The 17,317-nt window shown below is 37.5% G+C and overlaps 2 protein-coding genes across 2 annotated transcripts in view; one reads left to right on the top strand and one right to left on the bottom strand.

Annotated features, from left to right (window-relative positions):
• LOC125239451 (protein madd-4) overlaps window positions 1-17,317 on the bottom strand; it is a 699,588-nt gene that overhangs the window by 298,707 nt on the left and 383,564 nt on the right. The gene's annotated exons all lie outside the window — the stretch shown is intronic.
• LOC125239465 lies at window positions 3,435-3,983 on the top strand. The gene has a single exon (XM_048147079.1). It carries the CDS (start codon window positions 3,435-3,437, stop codon window positions 3,981-3,983), a length of 549 nt encoding a protein of 182 aa, XP_048003036.1.

The following is a 17,317-nucleotide window of genomic DNA, read 5'->3' on the forward strand; positions in this document are numbered from 1 at the left end:
TTTGGAGCCATAGCCATTTCTTTTTTGAAGAACCCCATACTGTAGTTCATCGAGAATACCTCAATCTAAACATAGTTCTGTTTTGAACCAGTAGCTAAAGTAAAGAAGTTACGTTACTCATAACATAAATACCTACTTTAACCAAAACTGTTCCAAGACCTGATGAATAGCTAACAATAAACCCGCATTTTAACCACCATAATTAGTGTTTAAAATACCAGTTTCGGTTAGCGAGGCTTCTTAATTAACTTTAAGTTGTAAACGTCGTTTTAGCGCACTTAACTCGTTAAAATGACTAAAATGAGCTTTTTTTATGGGATATTTTAATTTTTATTTATTACTAAATGGAGTTTAGGGTTCTTTGGTATCTATAGTGGTAAACGTATTTTTTATTAAATGATGATTATATTTACAAAATTTTATAAGAAACTAAGATTAAACTTAAACGCTACACTATCTTTTTTTAATCATTTTAGGTAAAAAGTGTACCATAATGTTTTTAGGGTTCCGTAGTCAACTAGTACACTTGTAGTTTCGCCATGTCTGCATGTCCGTCCGTCCGTCCGTCCGCGGATAATCTCAGTAACCGTTAGCACTAGAAAGCTGAAATTTGGTACCAATATGTATATCAATCACGCCGACAAAGTGATAAAACAAAAAGTGGAAAAAAATGTTTTGTTATTCCCCCCCCCCCCCCTACATGTAAAGTGGGGACTGATTTTTTTTTTCATTCCAACCGCAATGTGTGATATATTATTGGATAGGTATTTAAAAATGAATAAGGGTTTCCTAAAATCGTTTTTTGATGATATTAATATTTTCGGAAATAATCGCTCCTAATGGAAAAAAAATTATGTCCCCCCCCCCTCTAACTTTTGAACCATATTATGTTTAAAAACTATGAAATAAATCACAAAAGTAGAACTTTATAAAGACTTTCTAGGAAAATTGTTTTGAACTTGATAGGTTCATTCGTTTTTGAGAAAAATACGGAAACAGAACCCTACACTGAGCGTGGCCCGACACGCTCTTAGCCGGTTTTTTCTTGTTGTGTTTACCATTTTCCATATAGTGTGCAACTGTGCATGCCTGGAGTAACAAAAGAGGAAATTAACAAAAATGTATGGAAATTCTGGGACACTGGGTGATTTCGATTAGAACTGACCAAAAATGCACAAAAATATGACAGTAAAAAATTTACAAAAAAAAGTATTTTTTACAAACGTTAACTTTCTAATAAAGACTTTTTACAAACATCCATTTCTAACGTATTTAAAAATTTTGATGAGGTTTTGCACCAAGCTTTACAAATACGAAGATCTCAAGCGAAGCCATGGTGTACTTTTGTATAAGTACTTTGTTTCATACTAGCTTTTGCCCGCGGCGTCGCTCGCGTTAGAAAGAGACAAAAAGTAGCCTATGTCACTCTCCAACCCTTCAAGTATCTTCCCTTAACACGTTCGCGGACGCGTATTCTATAGCATACGTTTTTGTACTCCTTCTGGTGACGCGTATGCTATAGAATACGTTATTTGGTTTGAATTTCTGCGTCTGTTTGCTTAGTAATCTTCTTGTTCACAGTATAATATTATTCACCAACATTTCCTCTACCATTCACTAGAATCATAGTATGCATACTGCAACATTACATAGTTTTATCGCAGTTAAAAAATATGCTGTGGCGTCACAGATCGAGTTCACCTTTTTGTGACGCGTATGCTATAGAATACCTCTTTCTATGGAAATTTGCGCAGTAGCCCCGCGAGTGTCACCGGGAGTTGGCCCGTGAAACGTGGCCAAATTTCGAGCGCAAACGCAATTTTACGGATTGTTTAAAAAATCATAAGTAATTATTTTTACAGTTTATATATATTTTTGTGTTGCGGTTTTGTTAACAAACATGTCCACTGTCGTTTTATAATAATACACCGTGATTTTGGTTACGATAAATTAAGAAAACCGAAGCATGTTTACACCTATTATTTGAGTAATTTCCTTCGTACTTAGTCATTGCTTTGCTCATATAATTGTGAATAAACCCTATTTCTGGTTGATACTGACTGTTTACGTTAAATTATATCTTTTTGAGTGAATTTTGTTGGTGTTTAACTACTTGAACTTGGTTTAGATGCTTGTAAAATAGCATATAAAGCTGGGCGAATCATCGCGTAGTGAGAGGTAGTGGATAAGTTCTACCCAGAAATCATCACACCAAATGAAGGCCTTTAGCACCTATACAACAGCAGGTTTGATCAAACATTATTCTAGTCTCAATGAGGAAACGGGTGACTACAGTTCTGACGAAAGTTAGGTACTCCAAAAGAGTCTGTAGGAGATACACATTTAGACAATTCTTCTTGTACCAAAAAACTCTGTATTCGTGAACAAGCTTTATACTTTTATTTGTGGGCATCATCCCCGCAGCCAGAAACACTAAATGTTTTATTTGATATGATTCTACAGAATGAATCTGCTGTATCACCATCTATGGATCGTATGCTATAGCATACGGTGTCATATAAGATCACATTTTGACTCAGTATTGTGTCACGGTATGCTATAGCATCGTATGCTATAGCATACGGTGTCACATAAGATCACATTTTAACTCTGTATTTTGTCAGGTATGCTATAGCATCCGAATGCTATAGCGTTCCTCGTCACATAATAACCCTAATATAAGCTGTCTAAGGACAGGTATGCTATAGCAGTCGAAAAATTCCCATACAAAATATTGGTGTCCCAGAGGGGTGACTGAGCGTCCGCGAACGTGTTAAAAAATCACGACTATTCGTCGCCCCGTTTACGCGTTTTGCCGTGAAAGACGGACAAACAAACAGACACACGCACTTTCCCATTTATAATATTAGTATAGATAATAATGACTACGGAACCCAAAAAACATTTCAACGTTTAAAATGTTGGTAGCTACTGTAAATTAAGTATTCTTAACAATATCATATAATACATAATACAAAAAGAAGCCGAGAATTAAGTCGTTAAAATAATGTAACTTTCTGAATAGCACTTAAAACTTTCGAAGTCAAACAATTTCTTACATTGTTACTATTTTAAAGTTTCTGTTACAGCCATCTTATAGAATTTCTTACATTGATCTAAAATAAAATTACTTGTATGAATTAAATTAAAAATATTATTAAATTAAAACGGGACTTAATCGCGTAAAACTTACGTTTTATATTTAACCCGACGTTTCGGACATGACATTACGTCCGTGGTCACGGGTAGACTGGCTGGGAGTTGTATCAACATCTTCTAGCTGTACGAGTTTTTCGAACTACCCGCACTTGATTGTCATCAGGCTAGCTGACAATGAGATACTGGAGTCGGTCATGGTGTTATTGCGAAACTGTCTAGAAGGGAGCTACTTTTTATATCGACGAAAGCATTATCTCCAGATTGACGGAGTTGCTATGGGCAGCCCGGTGGCGCCGGTTTTAGCAAATATCTGGATGGAGCATTTTGAGGCAAACATAGACCTGCAACCATGGGCAGTGAAGTTATGGAAGCGGTATGTCGATGATGTCTTTTGTATCATGAAGGGTGGCAAGCAAGAAGTTGAGCAATTACTCCAGTATCTCAATTCCATTCATCAGAAGGTGAAATTTACGTATGAATTGGAATCAGATCGAAGTTTGCCTTTTCTGGACATAAAAGTGATAGGTCGGATGGATGGATCCTTGGCGCACACTGTCTACAGGAAGCCTACTCACACAGATAGATACCTCAATGCTCAGTCTCACCACCACCCTCGTCACCTACTGTCCGTCGTTAATTCCCTAAAGAACAGAGCACATGACCTTTGTGACCCTGAATTTTTAGAGAGTGAGATGTCACACATTCAGGAGGTTCTTAGAAAGAATGGGTACAGGGTGGATTGTCGGCAACCAAGACGAAAGCCTGCGAAGAAGCATCCGAATGTTGCAAGACGACCGGCATTTATGCCCTATGTCAAGGAGTGACAGACAAGGTTGGTACCATACTAAAGAAGTATTCGATACAGACTGTGTACATGCCGTTGTCGAAGGTGGCGGGGCAACTAAGGTCAGCAAAGGATGTTATTCCATATCAGACGCCAGGCGTTTATAAGATTGACTGTAGCTGTGGTAGTTCTTATATTGGAGAAACCAAACGCACCATAGCGGAAAGGGTCAAAGAACATATCGCGGCGGTCAAAAAACGACAAATAAATAAGTCTGCGGTTGCCGAGCATTTGCTAGAGTCAGGACCGAACCACTGGATTGAACTGCATAATCCCAAAGTCCTTTCAACTGAACGTCTTTACTATAGCAGGAAAGTACGTGAAGCGATTGAAATCAGGAAACATCGTAATTTCAATCAAAATGAAGGGCAAGGGATTTCATCTTCGTGGAATCCAGTGATTAGCAAGTGTAAACGTGAGAAAACTTCCCGTCTCATACCATCGGATGTCGTGAGTGTTGTATGTAGGCAGAGTGGCAACCCTAGCGTAAAAGTGACTGATGACAATCAAGTGCGGGTAGTTCGAAAAACTCGTACAGCTAGAAGATGTTGATACAACTCCCAGCCAGTCTACCCGTGACCACGGACGTAATATCATGTCCGAAACGTCGGGTTAAATATAAAACGTAAGTTTTACGCGATTAAGTCCCGTTTTAATTTAATAATATGAGTGAAGATCGTGTTAGTTTAAATCAATATAAATTAAAAATACCTTATGGATGAGATACTTTTTCATATTGACGAATAATATGTAAACCACAAGTCATCCAAGAATTGTGTGACAGCATCTTTCAAACTATTATTGTGACTTTTGTGACCTCTCTTAATGCATGGGGGATACAGAACTTCAATGTCCGTACAATTATTAATAGCCAATTTCGTATTTTTACCTATAATAATATTGTTGTTCTGCCAAATGGTTCGAAGAGTTTATAGTTTCTGAACAACATTTTTCGTATTGCCAGTATACAAAAATATTAAGTTTGATTGATGATTATCGAATCGCAATCGAATAGCGACTGCTATAACCTAACCACAAAATTAAAATTTTGAAAAAACCCCCGACCGCGACATAGTAAACCGATTTTCATGAAACAAGGCTAAGAACACTCCCGACTAACTCAGCTTTCAGACAAAAAAAAACTAAATCTCAATCGGTTCATCCGTTCGGGAGCTAGGATGCCACAGACAGACACACACACAGACAGACAGACAAACAGACGTACAGACAGACAGACACGTCAAACTTATAACACCCCGTCGTTTTTGCGTCGGGGGTTAAAAAAACAAAAATCAACCGTTATCTGGTTTTTAACCACTAAATCTTACTTGAAATGTTCAATAGCATCTCTATTTCAGCACCGAATTACTGGATGTTTCTAATCGTCTCTCGTGTTTCTGATCGAAGTGCCGGAAAATCGAGACTGCACTAGTCAATTTCTCCCTAATTAAACCGAGAAAAGACAAGCAACTAATCATTCTTAATAAAGATAAACCCACGTCCTTTCACACCCAAAACTCGACGCACGCAACCAACCGCTTTGCGAAACAAAGCATCATATCTACGGCACCGCGCACCGCTCAAACAAATTGCCATGCACTTCCACCAACATACAAATACATTCAACATTTATATATTACAAAGGAACAAAGTCCATTTTCAAGTGTCTTCCTGTGAGAAGATAAGCGATGCCCTAAAATACTGGTTCGCGTGTGGAAGGAACATTTGGCATGTGAGCACGAAAGTTTGCCACTATTTTAGAGAATTGGCTAAGGATTGTTATATTTCCGGGAAATATTGATTTGTGGGCCTTTGAAGTTTTTTCCGATAGGCAATAATAGTAAATCGGATGAATCATTGCGTAAGATTTGGCAGGCCTTCAGTGATGTGCCAGTATCTACTAACCCCTTTTATTCCTAACCGCTCTCTTCTTTACATCCTGTTACCCTCTGCTGGGGTGTAGGGCTCGAATCATATTTCTCCATTTACTCCGGTCTTGGGCAGTTTGGGTAACCTCCTCACACCCCATGCCTGCACCATGAGCTCCTGCTGAACCGAGCGACGCCAGGTCGATTTAGGGCGGCATGGTTTGCGCTTTCCGGGTATATTACAGGTGAGGGCCATTTTGTATAGGTGAGTATCAGATTTTCTGAGGATGTTTCCATTCAATTCAATTCAATTCAATTCAAAACCTTTAATGTCATAAACAACACATGTCAAAAATACTAAAACAATAATACAATAAATAAGGAATTTAAATAATCTTAAACAACTTAGTCAAAAAATATTCATAAACGTTCACTAAAGTTATCAAGTCAACAAAGTTCATTTGTCCCTTTCCGACGTATTGGTGTGATAGAAAGGGACAAACGAACTTTATCGGCTTGATAACTTAAGTGAACGATTATGAATAAGGGGGTAAATATTTTCAACATTCTGAAATAATTTGGCAGTCGCCCCGTTGTCGTTTAAAACTGATGTAGTAATTTTTTGAGTCTGCAAGCCATGATTCTTTAGGAATTGTGTGTCAATGATACTTGACTTACACTTATTTAGAACTAAAATTCAGATATAACTTCCTCTGACAAAATGTAAAAGACTTTTGTTGATTTCTGTACTCTCAACGTCACGGCAAGTATTATAGAGCTACTACCTACTTATGTATAAAATATTTATGTTTTACCATTGTAAAATCTCCAAAAATGTGATGTGTAAGACGACCCCTTACTTAGTAATAGCCCAAAATCTGGCAGATCCATGGCATAGAAAATGTGTAACACTATATCTGTGATTATTTTATCTACCATGGCATGGTATCATGGCACAGTTTCAAACAACACAATTAACACGTTAAACGCCAATGTAAATTTTGATTACTTTCGTTTGAGCCACGTTGGTCACCGGTGACCGGCACTAACACTCTCTGTTTAAGCCATGGGGGTCACCGGTGACCGCGATGTAGGTTCATCTTTGATCGGCTGTTTTGAACTCACGGACACTATTATATGGGAAAACTCTATTTGACATATACGGCGTGACCTCATGGAATAGTTTGCACGCTTTGGTTCTCGTTTGTACCTATTGATAGACGAGATAGAGCCAGTGCATTCCAATTGGAATGTACCTATCCATTGGTTATTGTAATAAAAACAATATTATATTGTTAGTAAGCATTAATAACCCGACTTATTTTTTACTAAGAAATTAAATAAAACACAAAACTTATGAAACGAACAATTTAAAAGTTCAATTTAATATAATACACATACTCTATAAATCTGCTTGCCCTAGCCGGACCTTCTTTTTTAGCCAATCTATGAGCTACTCTTCTAGCTCTTGGAGCAGGACTAGCAGGAGGCTGTATTGTTGTTGCCATTTTATTATTCATATTATCACCATAACACTATTATATCTAAATCATATGTACTAAACACAGTCACAAAATGATATGGTCAGATGATTGAGGTGTCATCTTTTCTACAAGAAAGTCCAAGACTAACTGACTTACTTACACAGTTTTGTAGGGAATATAAATACAAAATATTCAATTGAAAAACGTTTACGAGTGTAAAAAATAAGAGCAGTAATAAAAGATAAACGCTGATGTACTTCCCAAAAATGTAATTCCAAACATATGTCGTTGCAAAAATAGCAGAAAAGCGTCGGCATAATCAAAGGTACACCGCGTGGCAATAAAAAAATGTATTTACACAAATACACAGGTGTTAGAAAGGAAACAAAAGAAGCAAATAAAATGCATTTATAAAGTTTAATTGGGGAAAGGCGTAGTGTTGCAATACATACAATACAAACAGATCTGCCGCTGTGGGCGGCACTGTGGCCCCCCACGGCCCTACGCGAAGGAATCACAGATTTGTTTCCCCTTAGGCCATGACGGCCACCGGTGACCGGCACTGATATTTACGAGTAATTTTGTAAATTAATAGTTTATTTCATGTGTTGCGTTAATAATGTGAACTTTATTTTGAGAATTTGACAAAAAATCATCATGTAAAAAAAGGTAAAAATATAAAATTTCATATGGCCTAACTGATACACGAAGTGCCGGACACATGGTGTCCACCATGGCGTTTAACGTGTTAAGGCAGCGAAAAGGTTAATAAAACACGTGGCTGTAACCAAACGGATCTAACGCCGTTAAACAGTGTTCAACCCGTCGGCTGCCACGGGCCGCGCCGGGTTAGATAACACGGCGCTGCACACGCTGATAGCATCGGAAGGAGCGTCAGCAGCGGAAGGGTTACTTTTTAACCGACTTCAAAAAAGGAGGAGGTTCTCAATTCGACTGAATGTTTTTTTTTTTTTTTTTTTGTATGTATGTTCCTCGATATCTCCGAGAATTGTGGACCGATTTTCAAAATTTTTTTTTTGATCGAACGGGTATAAACCCGAGATGGTCCCATTGGCACCAAGTCAGGGTCTGATGATGGGATCCTGGAGAAATCGAGGGAACTCTTCAAATGTTATAGGCACATGTAATGTTTTCAGTGTATTTTTCAAAGGTAAACCAGTATTTACGCCTGATGGTAATAATTTTATGTGGCTGAGCTGATGATGGAAGGTCAACTCCTCAATGGTTAGGAGTTAAAGGATAATTCTTTCACTAGTGTACATGTATTCGGACTGATACATATAATATCAATAGGAACCACTAAAAATCAACAAATAAATAAACTTTTTTAACAAAAAATAAAACCGCCTTCAAAAATAAGCGCGTTACAAAACACGGAGAAACTAAAAAGCAAAAAATAATAAACCTTTGAATTCAGATTTCTTATCGTATTGCAATAATCTAAACATCCAAATTATAAACAAATCAATTATTTTTGGAGTCGGTGCCAGCCTGCGTATGGTTGGGTGGGGCAAACAGGCAATAGCAAGGCGACGAACAGGTCTGGTACCGACTGCAAAAATAATTGATTTGTTTATAATTTGGATGTTTAGATTATTGCAATACGATAAGAAATCTGAATTCAAAGGTTTATTATTTTTTGCTTTTTAGTTTCTCCGTGTTTTGTAACGCGCTTATTTTTGAAGGCGGTTTTATTTTTTGTTAAAAAAGTTTTTGTAATGGCCAGTAGCCGTAGCCAAATGGCATTTCTCCGACGCGAAACGAAAACGAAAGTTAGTCTGGCTCTGTCGCGCCAATACGCAAGAGCGATAGAGATAGATATCTACTAGCGTTTCGTTTCGTGAGCGTTTCGTGAGCGTTTGTGCCATTCGGCTACGCACCCAGTTCTTGGCAGGACTTTCTTTAAAGAGTTCTCAGAAAACAATTATGCTTGACAATTATTTAGGACACAACATATTTATTATAGACTTCATTATGTTATAGTATTGACTAATATATAACTACTATCAACGAACAAGTAATAAAAATATTGATAATGAATAACATTTTTATTACTTGTGTTAAGGTACCTAGAAGTAATAGTACGTTTCGATACAAGTGCGAAAAACCACAAAATTAAAACTTAAAAAAAAACCCCCGACCGCGACATAGTAGACCGATTTTCATGAAACATGGCTAAGAACACTCCCGACTTACTCAGCTTTCAGACAAAAAAAATCCAAATCGGTTCATCCGTTACGCTACGATGCCACATACAAACACACACACAGACAGACAGACAGACAAACAGACAGACAGACAGACACACACACCGACAGACACGTCAAACTTATAACACCCCGTCGTTTTTGCGTCGGGGGTTAAAAAAGGAAGTTCAAAACGAGTCGATAAATGAAAACACGAAGGGAGTGTTTCAAATCGACACGAGTTACGAATTTCGTTTTTTCACCCCCGACTTTCAACCCATTAAGTGCCTGTTAAGTAGTACCAAAGACTATAACGGAAAATATGAGGAGTGGCAGGTTGGCGTGGTACGGTCATGTAATGAGCCCTCCTCATTACATGACCGTACCACGCCAACCTGCCACTCCATGAGTGTCATATAGGCAAAAGAATGTTGGAGATGAATGTTGATGGATGGAGAGGGAGGGGTAAACCCAAACAACGATGGATGGATTGTGTGAAAGAGGACATGAGAAAGAAAGATGTGAGTGTTGAGATGACGAGAGATAGGGGAGAATGGAAGAGGAAGACATGTTGTACCGACCCCACATAACGTGGGATAAGGGTAGGAGGAAGAAGGAGAGAAGTAGTACCAAAGAAAGTGTACTGATATCCAGAATTAATAATATGTACCTATCTGTTGGTTGCTTGTATTTTGTAATATTTATATTGATTTATTTAAAATAAAAATGAACTTGTCAAATACTATTACTAACACTAACAACGATTTAATACTGGACTGACAAAGCCCATACAAAAAAGCGTATCTGAAATGTATGGGCCTTATAGGCTTAAAACTAGATGGCGCTGTTCGCAGCTTGGAAGTGGCCAAAATCATATTTTCCCTAAATATATTTTGCATGTTTTTATGTCTTATAAAAACAAATGACATATTTCTTTACTTTAAAATAATGAAATCACGTCAATTCTCATATAAAAAAAAATTTAGGCATCAACAGTGTAGTTATGAAAGTATTTAATAGGTGGCGCTAAACAATCGAGGTACGATTCTTAGTATGAATAGTATGTAAATCCTATATAAATAATCCTTGCCAATACTAAAACTCATAAAATCAAGCGTGTTTAAACAATATATTTTCGCATCACATGCAAAAACAGAAGTAAACATAAAAAACGCAATCCAGCAATTTCGAAACAGCGAGCACGCGCCATTTTGCCGACGCTACGTAGGCGAAGATAGGCTATAATTTATTGTTTCATTTGATTAAAGTGATTAAACTCACTGACGGCCACAAAACTGTAGAATCCTATACGCCATTGGATTTATACGGTTACTATCATATATATCTGAACAGGCAAAGTGCTCAGATAGGTGTAAACGCGTCTATTTTCCAGGCGTGTATAAATGATTTTGACCACCGCGGCCGCTTACATATATTTGGCGACTGAGTGGCAATAAAATGTTTTGTAAGATATTAGCATGGTGGATTGAAATGTTCTCACGAAGGATGTATTTATGTTTGAGGTTATGTTTAGTTATTTGTGCCTGAGTATATTTTATTTTCAACCCCCGGACGCAAACACCACAAAATTTAAATTAAAAAAAACCCCCGACCGCGACAAAGTAGACCGACTTTCATGAAACATGGCTAAGAAGACTCCCGACTAACTCAGCTTTCAGACAAAAAAAACTAAATCTAAATCAGTTCATCCGTTCGGGAGCTACGATGCCACAGACAGACACACACACAGACAGACAGACCGACAAACAGACAAACACACAGACAGACACGTCAAACTTATAACACCCCGTCGCTTTTGCGTCGGGGGTTAAAAATATGTTTTTTTTTTCTACAAAACTCACTTACTTACTGATATTCTTCATTGATTTAGGTACTGTTGACATTTTACAACGGGAACTTACCTGTAAATAAAATACCTTTGTTAAGTAGTTTACTTACTGTTAATTAGCTTATAATAGAAAAATTCTATCATAGGTACAGCATTTTATAAAATCGATACTATACTACTAAGATACAGCGGGGCAAAACTCGACTGGGGGACAAATGTAACTGAGCCATTTTTTCCATGTTTTACAATGTTTGCATTATTAAATAGAGTGTCCACCGGTTATACATGGTAGGCGTGTTCAGAGGATAGATGTATAACTCAACATCATAGTGTAATAATGGAAAAATGGATCAGTTACAATTGCCTCTCAGTCGAAATTTGCCCCGCTCTAACTTACCTCAATAAATGACAAATAGTGTCCCAAAATTCCTATACAGTTTTGTTACTTTCCTTTTTTATTACCTCATGCAAAGTATATGGAAAATGGTAATATTTACAATAGGAAAGAATTGTATAGGACACTTTTTTACCCATTAAAATTAAATATGCTTGTAATTCTGGGTAGTATAATGTAATAACCACAAAATTAAAATTTTGAAAAAACCCCCGACCTCGACATAGTAGACCGATTTTCATGAAACATGGCTAAGAATACTCCCGACTAACTCAGCTTTCAGACAAAAAAGCTTCGGGAGCTACAATGCCACAGACAGACACACACACAGACAGACAGACAAACAGACAGACAGACAGACAGACGGACAGACAGACAAACAGACAGACAGACACGTCAAACTTATAACACCCCGTCGTTTTTGCGTCGGGGGTTAAAAATCAAAAAGCACATTTCAAAAAGTGGAGAAACAAAAGATACGCTCATATATTTGGAATTTTGTTTTTGCACAAAATAAATACCCGTGTGACTGTTATTTTTTGCTGCTTTTTACACACGATTGTGATAATACTACTATAATCATTATTATTTAATATACATACATACATACAATCACGCCTTTATCCCATAAAGGGGTAGGCAGAGCACATGAAACATAAAGCTGCAGTGCCACTCTTGGCAAATAAGGGGTTGAGAGAAAACGAGACTGTGACATTGCAGTGACAGGTTGCCAGCCTCTCGCCTACGCCACAATTTAACCCATATCCCACAATCGCCTTCTACGACACCCACGGGAAGAAAGGGGGCGGTGAAATTCTTAACCCGTCACCACACATTCAGGCATATCAAAGTAACAATATTACGTTTTGTAATATACCAACTGAAATAAATATTTTGAGTTTAACCCATACTAATATTATAAATGGGAAAGTGTGTGTGTGTCTGTTTGTTTGAAGGGGTGGAGAGTTTATTGTTTATTAAGAAGTAAGAAGAGAGTGACATAGGCTACTATTTGTCTCTTTCTAACGCATGCGAAGCCGCGGGCAAAAGCTAGTACACAATACTAATGTAATATCGTATACTATTTCATTTTATTTCATATTTGTTAAAGCTGTAAAAGGTTCCTAAAAAAATTAATCAAAAATTTTAATCGACCCTGTATTATTCCAATACTAAATTAAAAACACAACGTCTTATAACATCAAAAGAAGGATCACTACCAACAAAAAAAAAACGCCGGCGGTAATTTGTAAACGCGGCAATTACGCGTAGATAACCGGCGATCCGTTTTGTCCACACTCGAGGGTGCGAGCCCCCGCTGCGGAGCGCCGCACTGTGGTGCTGCTTATATGGACCGTCTGAACAAAATATTTCTTATATCGCGAACGAATTATTTCATATTATTTTTTCGACTGTGGGATATGGGTTAAAGTGTGGCTTAGGCGAGAGGCTGGCAACCTATCACTGCAATGTCACACTTTCGCTTTCTATCGACCCCTTATTTGCCAAGAGTGGCACTGAAACTTGAGTAGTTTCATACAGGCGTGATTGTATGTATGTATGTATGTAATTATTTCATAGTAAGTAAATTGCGCTGATTAAAACTTTCACGATTTTTAGACATATTTAAAATTGCAAACGGGACTCAATCGCGTATTACTATGTTTTAAACCCTTACTTCCGATGTTTCAAGGACATTGTCCTTGTGGTCTCGGAGCAGACTGGGCAGAGTTGACATTCAACATCTACTTACTTACTAGCTGTACGAGTTTTTCGAAGGACCAAGTGAACAGTTTGTTTTTACCCACTTGAACAGTTTGTGCACTAGGGATATCACCTTGTCCACAGGTCGACACATAACATTCAGACATTCAATCTGCGATACATAGTAATACGCGATTAAGTCCCGTTTGCAATTTTAAATGAGTAAATTACAGTCGTCATGTTTCAAAGTGCTCCAGAAAAAAATGCCCAAAACAGGTGATAGTTCGTTTTAGCTGAACGAGGTACGGCATGGAGTTAGTACCTACTTGCACGAACATAGAACATTTATGGGATCTAAATAGTCTTAATAGATAAAAATCATTATAACTGAAAATCGTCATTAGAAGTAAAAGTAAAATCAATAATTTCAAATCCCTATGCAAATATTACGTGCTCTATAATATTCCAAAATCTATCCAGAATTATATAATATGTTTGATCAGATTTTAAAACTATGCAGCCTATGTGCAACACTTATCCTTTTATTAAATAAAAACATCCCACAAAAACCAAAATTGCTTTTGTCCAAAACAAAAAGGAAATCGTACCACTAGTCGTTTACACTCGTACCGCCCGCTGTTAGTGAATTAAGGTCCATTCCTTTTACTTCTTTTGCTTCTGCATGTAAAAGAACATTCCTCTTCACCAATCGCTTTGGCAACGTCGTATATCTTAGTGCTCTTTCTGTAAATTTCTACTCTATGCCGCTTACAGTTCAGTTCGTTCAACAATGATAAAATGAGGTTATAACGAAATGGTGTAGTATACTGTAATGTGAAGACTCGTGTTTTATATTAATTTTCACACCTAATAATATTCGCTTGTAATGAGCATTCAAAATGGGAAATTATATGTGAGCGCTTTAAAGGGTAAAAGAAGAATTTTAAAATAATGAGATTTTGAGGAGCTCCATTTTTTAAAACTAATTTTATCTTGACCATATTTTTGATTTAAGTTCATCGTTAACAAGATACGATTATGCGTTATTACTCGACACTTTATTGGTTTCCTACGAAATTCGTAACTCGTATCGTTTTAAAATACTATTCAGTGTTTAAATTTATTGATACTCGTTCCAACCTTCCTCTTTTCCGTACTTGTAATACAATTTTATTCATATTTTGTCTAGGTACTAATAAAAACAAAACGTGGTACTTGAGAAAATGCCATCTTAGATCTGATAACCTACAATTTTGTCATAGGAAATTATAAAAAAAATCGAATAATAGGGATGACGACTACTAAAAAAAAATGGCATTCTGTTTAGTTCGTCAGTTAGATCGTGCAAAAATAGCTACTGAAGACATATTTTTCGCTTTATCTATTTAATGAAAAAATACAAAGATACAGAGCATCAAAGATCGGGGCTTGTGAGGTCACCTTTAAGTGAAAACTTTACCTACGAGTAGTTGTGACGTCACGCGAAACTTCAACGCACTGTACCGTCGTTTACGAGAAAAAAAAATGTGTGTCCTAATTTATTTAACCCCCGACGCAAAAACGACGGGGTGTTATAAATTTGACGTGTCTGTCTGTCTGTCTGTCTGTCTGTCTGTCTGTTTGTGTGTGTGTCTGTCTGTGGCATCGTAGATCCCGAACGGATGAACCGATTTAGATTTAGTTTTTTTTGTCTGAAAGCTGAGTTAGTCGGGAGTGTTCTTAGCCATGTTTCATGAAAATTGGTCTACTATGTCGCGGTCAGGGGTTTTTTCAAAATTTTAATTTTATGGTTAGGTCATTGATAATCTAACTGACGGACTAAATAGTTTTTTTTTGTCATTATCATATTCGTGTTTTTGTTTCTAGAACTATAACCGAATACTAACACGCATCAATAGATGACATTATTGTAGATATACACGATTGCAGTGACTGCATTATGCATTATTACACGTCTAATCAACTGTAGGTAATCTGTGGTGCTCAAACTTTGGAGGTTCTGCACGTTTTCTGGTCAAACATATTTGGGGTTCTGTTTTTAAACATGTTGAGGGTTGTTTGAGTTTGACGTACAAAATTTTACACAAACAATAAAATTCTGTGTATAATAAGGTGCCTATTTTTGAATCTACAAATGTAACTCAATTATCTTAGCTTAGCAAAAAAAAGAAAACTAATTGTAACTGTGAATTATAAATTGAAATAGATATCATACACGAAAGAAAAAACGGCAAGGCCGGGCCGGGCGCCGGGGCGGGCGTGTGGTCTAGTGGTAAAGACGTTAGCCGCGTAAGCTGAAGACCCGGGTTCGATTCCCGGCTCGGCCACCAGTGGGCCTTGCCGTTTTTTCTTTCGTGTATGATATCTATTTCAATTTATAATTTATATATAATAGTGCGACTACTTGAAAAAAGAACAAATCAAAAAATATTCAATAAAATAATTTGATTTGTTCCCTAGTTGTGTAACTGTGAAATTTCAATTATATGTTGGACTGTTATTATTTAAAATGTTTTATATTTTATTATGAGCTCGATAACACCAATATCATCCTGCGCTTAATTGCGGACAGATATGACTCCATACTTGAGGCACTGCTGTGAGATGCACGTTTCCTGCGGCCTATACTATGTTTAGTTTTTTTCTTTAAACTGAAATAAGTGTCATATACAAAGAAAAAGTGACCAAAACCTCCAAGTGTTCAAAGCTGGATTCGAACCAGCGTCCTCCGTTATCGCGACGGATGCCTAAACCACTCGCCATTAAGCCTTCGGTAGTTGTGTCATATATGTACTTGAAAATTTAGACCCTTGCCACATGTCCGAATGGCCGAGTGGTTTAGGCATCCGTCGCGATAACGGAGGACGCTGGTTCGAATCCAGCTTTGAACACCTGGAGGCCTTGGTCACTTTTTCTTTGTCTATGACATTTATTTCAGTTTATAGTTAAAATAGTAGTGTGTCTACTAAAAAAAATACAAAATTAAATTATTTTCTTTGAGGATAAATTAATTTGTTCGAAGAATTAGTTTTTTCTTGTTGTTTTTTAGCTTGTAGGTATTTACTAACACATTTAGAGATAAGAATAATTATTGTATACTTCTTCTTCTTCCTCGTTCCCTCAATGCTGAGGATCGCGACCACAAGTAGCGTGTCTCCATTGAACGCGGTCATAAGCCATGTGCCATGCATGTACTTGTCAAAAAATGAAATTGAAATTGATAAGTCCTAAGGGTGCCTTCCCATAGGAGATGAGCGACGTAAATTTATTCTTATTTTAACCAATCATGAGAAACTCGTCCTTAAAATAGTGAAGCTTTTAGTGTAAGGCACGTGCGCACGCTCATCTTGGTCAAGCGGAGGGGCGGGGCGTGCGGCGTGTATGTCAAACAAATGAAGCTCATACAAGTGACCTGAGTCGACGCTGCATAGAGTGGACGCACGCTCGCCCGCCGAACGCTCCACTCCAAGCGTCTACTCAGGTCTTACACTTAAGGGCCTATCTATACACAGGTGACGCACGTCGTAAGACGCGGAACGGACGCCAGCGCCGCGCCGCCCGAGTGTAATTTATAAAACGTCTCCTCAGTACATTCTGTATAGGACAGACGTTAGACGCGCCGCATAGAGGCGCGGTGGCGCGGTGGCGGCGGCCACGCTCCACGTCCCTCGCCGCCTGTGTGTATTTTACGCCTAAGAGGTTAAGTAGGTAAGTACTAAAACTTGCTTTCATTAACACTCCAAACTTTACAAAACAATACAAAAACCGAATATTCTGGTCATATTTTAAGCACAGCATTGTTAGGAAA

This window comes from Leguminivora glycinivorella, chromosome 2 (genome assembly GCF_023078275.1).
Source record: "Leguminivora glycinivorella isolate SPB_JAAS2020 chromosome 2, LegGlyc_1.1, whole genome shotgun sequence".
Lineage (NCBI taxonomy): Eukaryota > Metazoa > Arthropoda > Insecta > Lepidoptera > Tortricidae > Leguminivora > Leguminivora glycinivorella.

Excerpts from the sequence above, each read along its gene's own strand:
- LOC125239465 (XM_048147079.1), top strand. The coding sequence starts at position 3,435 with ATGGGCAGCCCGGTGGCGCCGGTTTTAGCAAATATCTGGATGGAGCAT.